Below are 6,731 nucleotides of genomic sequence, written 5' to 3' on the forward strand. Positions count from 1 at the left end.
GTGGAAGGAGGAAAACTTGGGACATTGATGTCTTCATTCTAGAACTTCCCAAGTGCTTGTCTCTGGACCATCCATGGGGGCCAACCTCCCTTCAAGGTCATTTCATTTTCCCTGTGAAACATCGATACAATTGGTCATAGCTGAACATATCCATCCTCACGGAGTCTCTAGGATGATTAGAGGCTTCCAAAAAACCAATTCTGCACAAGAGTTTATATTATAAAAGCATTTTATTGAACACACTCTGAAGGTAGTGAGAATGAGAACAAATTTAGGGGTCTGGGGCGGAGGCTTTGATGGTTTAGATACTGGAAACCTTTGGCTACTTCTGCCCTGAGGGACCATACTGTGGAAATCTGACGGCTGATTTCAAGCAGGACATAGAATCATGACACGGGAGACACAAGAATGGGGAACTGCACTCCTCTGGGAACAAAGGACTGTGGCTCTGACTACACTCCAGGGAAACAGAAAACTTGTAGCCTCCTAGGAGAGACTGTCATCGTGGCTGACGGCTGCACGTGTAGGTGTGCCTTGCAGCGGGCTCTTGCATCTTAGCTCTTGAAGCTCTTCCGGGAGGAGGAGGTGGTGGAGACAAATTTGACGCTGGAGCTGCTGCCCCCACCACTGCCGAAACCCATGCCCATGCCTCGGCCGCTACTTGCACTGAAGCCAGAGCCCCCGACACTAAGCCCACCTCCTAGGCCCATGCCCCCGCTGCTGCTGGAGTAGTAGCTGCTGCCGCCACCACCACCACCAAGGCCACTGCCGAAGCCTCCTCCAAAGCTGCTGCCACCGCCGTAGCCCGAGGAGACGCTGTTTGTGACGACCGCTGTAGAGGATAGAAGGAGACCGTGGTGAGGCCACTCTGCCAGACTGAGCCTGCACTGAACTGATTTGATTCTCTTCTGGGACCTGGTTCCCTTAGAGGGGGACAGACGAGGTTCGAGCTCTCGGGGCAGGGGCCTCACAGTAAATGGGTGAACACAGTGGACAGGCAGGCTACTGAGAGTTTGGGGGCAGGGGCAAGGCATGGACATGGGGGATGACATGGATGAGGCATAAGGCCTATCCTTTACGAGGAAAGACATGAGTCACACTGCTCCATGTCCCAACCTGTGCTCTTCTCACTCCACCCCCTGCTTCTCGCTAAGCTATCAAATAACCATATAATGGGATCTAAGAACAGCGGGACTCAACGTTGGCACAAAATGCCCCATATTATCCTTACTGTTAATATTTGTTTAAAGTTACTTACAGATGTTGACTGGCCCAACTCCTTCTCCGCTCAGTCTGAAAGGAGAAAACAAAATAAGAGTTATAACTCCCTCAAACACAGTGTCAATCTGTACACATAACTCTCATACTTGTGCCTGGAGCCAGGGTGCCTGCCTGTCTGATTCAAATAGAGGAAGAACTGCCCTCTGGAGGGACTTCCCAAAGAGGACTTGACCTAGAAATAGGTTATCTAAGGAAGATTATAATTCACGGCGTTCTCCGCCCTCCATATGAAAAGCATGGCTAAGATTCTTGTAGGAACTGTGAATATGTATGAAGCCCTTTCGTGAGATCAGAAGAAATGGAGTACTTGGAGAAGCCAAAGGCAGGGGAGTTTAACTAAGCAGAAATTACCCAGAAAGTCTTCCTGAAGGAAGAAGTACTTCAAGAGTGGAGGTTGGCCTTCTTAGTTGTTTGAAGAAAGGGGGTATCCGAGAGTATAAGTGGTGGGAACAGGGTCAGAAATGTGTCAGGGACACAGCATAAAGGCCAGCTTGTGCCAAGTGTAGGATGGAAAGGGATTGATGGTGGATATTATCATGCGGTAGTGAAGAGGAAGCACTATTTTCTTATCTGGGGGACCATCCTGGGCTTTTGCTATCTGCCCTGCGCTGCCCACCTGCACTCTTCGCCCTCCAGCAGCTTGCGGTAGGTGGCGATCTCCACGTCCAGGGCCAGCTTGGTGTTCATCAGCTCCTGGTACTCGCGCAGCAGCCGTGCCATGTCCTGCTTGGCCTTCTGCAGGGCATCCTCCAGCTCGGCCAGCTTGCTCCTGGCATCCTTGATGGCCAGTTCCCCACGCTGCTCTGCGTCAGCGATGGCATTCTGCAGGTTGGCACACTACAGAGAGAAAGGAGGGAAGGAAGAGTGTGTGACTGAGCCTCATCTGAGGTTCCTGCTCCTGGTGGATGATGGGACGTTGAAGTGTTGGAACTTGTACGTGTGTGTGTGTGTGTGTGTGTGTGTGTGTGTGTGTGTGTTTGTAGAGAAAAAGAGTTGAAGAGAAAAAACATTCCTCCCTCTCTGGCCCCTTCTTTCAACCTCAGCCTACCTGCTTCTTAACATTGTCAATCTCGGATCTCAGCCTCTGGATCATCCGGTTCATCTCAGAGATTTCATGCTTGGTGTTGCGGAGGTCATCACCGTGCCGGCCAGCGGTCTGCTGCAGTTCCTCGTACTGGTACCACCAGAAAAGAGAAATGGTTTCAGTTACATGGGCTTGGAAAGCTTTTCCCCCAAGTGCACAGGCAGAAATGACCCAGAAGTGTCAAGGGCATGTTCATCCCGGGCCTGTGGATTTCTCCCAAAGACCTGCCCTCAGATGGTCTCCTCAGTGCCTTTGCTTTCCTGGAGATGCCGGGCTGCTATCCAGAATGACAGCCTCCTTATGGCCTTTGAGTTTATGTGGCAAAAGCCAAAAATTGACTATGCCCAGAACTCACTCCAAGAGGCCTCAGTAGCCTTCCGAGGTCCCCTCCTTATGGTAACCGTGAGGTCTGATCCCCTCACTTGAGATACATTGCCCACAGCACCCACCTTGGTCTGGTACCAGGACTCAGCTTCCGTCCGGCTGCGGTTGGCGATATCCTCATATTGGGCCTTGACCTCGGCAATGATGCTGTCCAGGTCCAGGGAGCGGTTGTTGTCCATGGACAGGACTACAGATGTGTCTGAGACGTGTGTCTGTATCTGGGACAGCTCCTGTGGGGACACTGGAAGTCAGTTATCTGATTCTGGGTTACTTAATAGCACATGAACTCAAATCCCCCATTCACTGTGTCAGCTTCAGATAAAAAGGACTAGACACAGACTGGAGCCATAGCTCAATGGCTGAGCATGTGCTCTGCATGCAGGAGGCCTGGGTTCAATCCCTGGCAAGAATAGTCCCCTGAGCACACTCAGGAGTGACCCCTGAGGATGAGTCAGAAGCAGTCACTGCCAGGGATAGAACAGAAGCCCCAGATGAGAACCTCAAACAAATAAGCAAAAACAAATGACTAGCCAGGGCTGTGGCCCAGTGGTAAAGCGCATGTCTTACATGAGGAGAATTAGTTTGGTTCTCAGCTCTGCTCAAAGCAAAAAGTGATAACCATTGGCATGAGAAATGTAGGTGAGCGCCTAATCAATTAAAAATCAGAATGAAACTCATTGAACAAAAACTGTTCTCATTCTGAGCCTCCAAGAAACTTCTGCTATGTAATATCTCAGAAGCAAGCCTTCGGGGCTTATCACTTATTCTAAAGAAATCTAGTTGTGGGCATGCCGCACTGGGAGAGAACAGAGAGGGTGTGGTTTCTCCCCTGTCTCCCCCCCCCCCCCCCATGAAAAGGTTAAACTCTGACTCTAATGACTCACATATTGGAACCTCATCTGCAGAAAGATTAGTGGAGAGGTCTTTTGTCTTCAGTTTGACTTTCAAAAAGGGGATTAATTATTCGGGCACAAAGTCAAATAATACGGAAGGGTGGGAAGGCAAGCCCACTGAAAGTCAGGTAACGCTCGAGTGTCTCACACACCCAGACACCCTAAGCCCTACAAGTGAGGACCCTGGCACCCACCTCTCTGGACCTTGAATAGGGATCATTTCTTACCGCCTCAAAGAACATCTTCATGAAGTTGATCTCATCCATCAGGGCATCCACCTTGGCCTCCAGCTCCACCTTGCTCATGTAAGCAGCGTCCACATCCTGGAGGAACAGGGATGTTGGTTCTGCACCCTATTTCCACCCCAACTTAAACAAGTGGCACCTTTAGTGCATGTAGCCCCAGGATACAGATTCTCCCCACCCACGCACCTTTTTCAGCATCACAAACTCATTCTCAGCCGTGGTGCGCTTGTTGATTTCATCTTCATACCTAGAGACAAAAGGGATGATGGTCAGGGAAAACTGGGGGCTGGAATCTTTACTGCCTAAAGCCAGCTGGGATCACTCATTCATTTTCTGATCAGGAAAGAATCCCTCACGCCAGCGAACAGACAGGGAGTGGAGGGGGCCACTATGAACCTTTGGGCAAGATTCTTTCCCACTGAAACTATTTCTTTTGTCACTGCCTACTGACATCAAGCTAGTTTGATGGTAACCGGGTTGTCTGAAGAATACTCCTGCACAAAAGCTGTGTTATTTTTCCTTAATTTCCTTAATTCCCTTTTATCCTCTCCATCAAATCCATTCCCCTTTGTGGGGTAGGTAGGGGGCTTTCTCAGCCTCTCAAATACTGGACAAATAAAATCTTCAGCAACCCAGTTGTTGACTGATAAGGACAAAAGAAATCCTTCGAGCCACCAAGTGGAGTTGTGTCATTCAGTTCCTGCCTTGAGGGGAAGCGGTTCAAATCCTGCGCTGGATGTTGGGGAGATGGCACCAAACAAGGGTGCATGACTGTGTATTTCACCAGCTGGGACCAGATCCGCGGGCTGCTCTGACCACAGTGCCTCGCAGAGGAGTGGACCCTGGGGTTGGAACTTTCTGAACATGGACCTGGTTTCAGTGCTTAGGGAATCAGGTGTGCCTGGCAGGTATGTGCTTCTGCACTCTGGCTGTGAGGGGCATTTGGTGCCAGGAGGCCCGTACCCTGTCCCCATCGCAACTCACTTGTTCTTGAAGTCCTCCACCAGGTCCTGCATGTTCCTGAGCTCAGAGTCCAGGCGGCCTCTCTCCCCGAGGACGCTGTCCAGCTGTCTCCTGAGGTTGTTGATGTACTGCTCGAACAGAGGCTCCAAGTTCTGCCTCACGGTCTTGGTGCCCTGCTCCTGGAGCAGAGTCCACTTGGTGTCCAGGACCTTGTTCTGCTGTTCCAAAAAGCGCACCTGGAGGGCAAGGGTGGAAGATGGAGACGGGTGAGCTTCTGGTTCCAGTGTCAGGGTCACTAGCTTTCCTCCCATTTCCTCATCTTTCTTAACCTTTCCCAGACAAAACCTAGCCTCGGGTGCGGGAGGAAAGGGCCAGAATGAGGCATCGAGGGCTCATATTTCCAAGAGAGACAGGACTCTCTGTCCAAGGCTCAGACCACACAGAAGAGCAGGCCAGTGGTGGCCGGTGTGCTGGAGTAGTTGCCCCATGATCTCATCTAATTGCGGGTCCGCTATGTGAAGCACAGATGTGCCTCTTTGCCCGACGGGCCCCAGGAAGCCCTGCTAGGGCTTCTGTGGAAGGGAAGAAATATGACCGGCCCTCACTTTGCAGGTGGGAAGAAATAAGACCCTCCCTCACTTTGCAGATGGGAAGAAATAAGACCCTCCCTCACTTTCCAGATGCCTGTCTAGTTGGGAAAGCAGGCACTGGCAGCGAACGCCAGCACAGAACTGCAAGCTAAGACGGGGTTGGCACGGAGTCAGGGTCTCTGCCCTGGTCCCGCACGCCTGGGCGGCGGTGCAGACCCGGACCCGGGGCGCCTTCGCACCCAGCGAAGCCCAGGGGGCCTCACCTTGTCGATGAAGGAGGCGAACTTGTTGTTGAGGGTCTTGATCTGCTCGCGCTCCTCGGTGCGCACGCGCTGGATGGTGGGGTCGATTTGCAGGTTGAGGGGCGTCAGGAGGCTCTGGTTGACCGTCACCTCTTGGATGCCTCCCGGGGGGCACACGGGGAAGCCGGCGCCGCCGAAGCCGCCCCCGAAGCCAGCGCCGCCCCCGAGCCCCATGCCCCCGCCAGCGCCTCCGCCGAAGCCGAAGCCGCCCCCGACGCCCCCTCCGAAGCCGTAGCCGCCCCCGGCCCCGAATCGGCTCCGGAAGCCGCCGCCGCTGCTGCTCATGGAGATCCGCTTGGAGCCCCCCACGTTGTAGAGGCTCCGGCTGCCGTAGCCCCCGGCTCCGCAGGCGCCCCCCAGGCTGACCCTGCCCATGCCGCCCCCGCCGCCCCCGGAGCGGGACACGGAGGTGAAGCTGGTGCGCGACACCGACGGGGTGATGGCAGAGGCCGCGCTGAAGCTGCGGCTGCCCCCGCTGCGGAAGGACACGCTGGACTGGCGAGACATGACGGCGTGGCCCGTGGGCGAGCTCGGACCCGGGCAGGCGGGAGGCGGACGGAGAGAAGAGGAGAGCGCGGGGCGGTGGAGAGATGCAGAGAGCGGCGGCTCCCGCCCGCCAGGCACCCCCTTTTATCCTCTCCCACGGGCTGGGCGGGAGCGTGCAGGGCTGCGAATGATTAAGTGGGCTGGGCATGCCTGGGGGGCAGCTGTGAGCTCAGCGGCACACCTGCAGGGGTGCGGGGTGCGGGGTGCACGCGCTTTCTTCCTGGCAGCTCTGGGGGCTTGGCAGAGGCCTCTCTGCAGTGTGGGGACCGGGGAGGGGGCTTTGATCCAAGTTTGATCCAAGTTCTTTGGGATGCTTCCGAGACCAGGGGTGCACACACACACACACACACACACACACACACACACACACACACACACACACACACACACAGAGTGAACAACACTGGGCCTGAACTAGGGCAAAGTGAACTCCTGTGCTTCTC

At 54.1% G+C, this 6,731-nt stretch overlaps 1 protein-coding gene across 2 annotated transcripts; it reads right to left on the reverse strand.

The window, feature by feature from the left end:
* Window positions 1-454: 454 nt before the first annotated feature.
* On the reverse strand, window positions 455-6,249 carry KRT5 (keratin 5). Of its 2 annotated transcripts, none has more exons than XM_056120247.1 (9): window positions 5,704-6,249; window positions 4,872-5,086; window positions 4,074-4,134; window positions 3,870-3,965; window positions 2,815-2,979; window positions 2,330-2,455; window positions 1,898-2,118; window positions 1,259-1,293; window positions 455-832 (listed from the first exon to the last, which is right to left on the reverse strand). In XM_056120247.1, exons 1-9 carry the CDS (start codon window positions 6,247-6,249, stop codon window positions 555-557), a joined length of 1,743 nt encoding a protein of 580 aa, XP_055976222.1. In that variant the 3' UTR covers window positions 455-554. The 2 variants fall into 2 exon arrangements, with proteins under 2 accessions (XP_055976222.1, XP_055976223.1); XM_056120248.1 differs by having other exon boundaries at window positions 2,330-2,449; window positions 2,809-2,979.
* Between the last annotated feature and the right edge of the window lie 482 nt (window positions 6,250-6,731).

The sequence above is a fragment of the Sorex fumeus genome, unplaced genomic scaffold (assembly GCF_029834395.1).
Source record: "Sorex fumeus unplaced genomic scaffold, SorFum_2.1 ptg000042l, whole genome shotgun sequence".
NCBI lineage: Eukaryota > Metazoa > Chordata > Mammalia > Eulipotyphla > Soricidae > Sorex > Sorex fumeus.

Bases quoted from the DNA above. Each gene is read 5' to 3' on its own strand.
- KRT5 (XM_056120247.1), bottom strand. From the start codon at position 6,249: ATGTCTCGCCAGTCCAGCGTGTCCTTCCGCAGCGGGGGCAGCCGCAGC. The intron at 5,087-5,703 runs GTGAGGCCCCCT...CTTGCCCTCCAG, and splicing joins TCGCCTCCTTCATCGACAAG to GTGCGCTTTTTGGAACAGCA. The intron at 2,980-3,869 runs GTAAGAAATGAT...GTGTCCCCACAG, and splicing joins TGAAGATGTTCTTTGAGGCG to GAGCTGTCCCAGATACAGAC.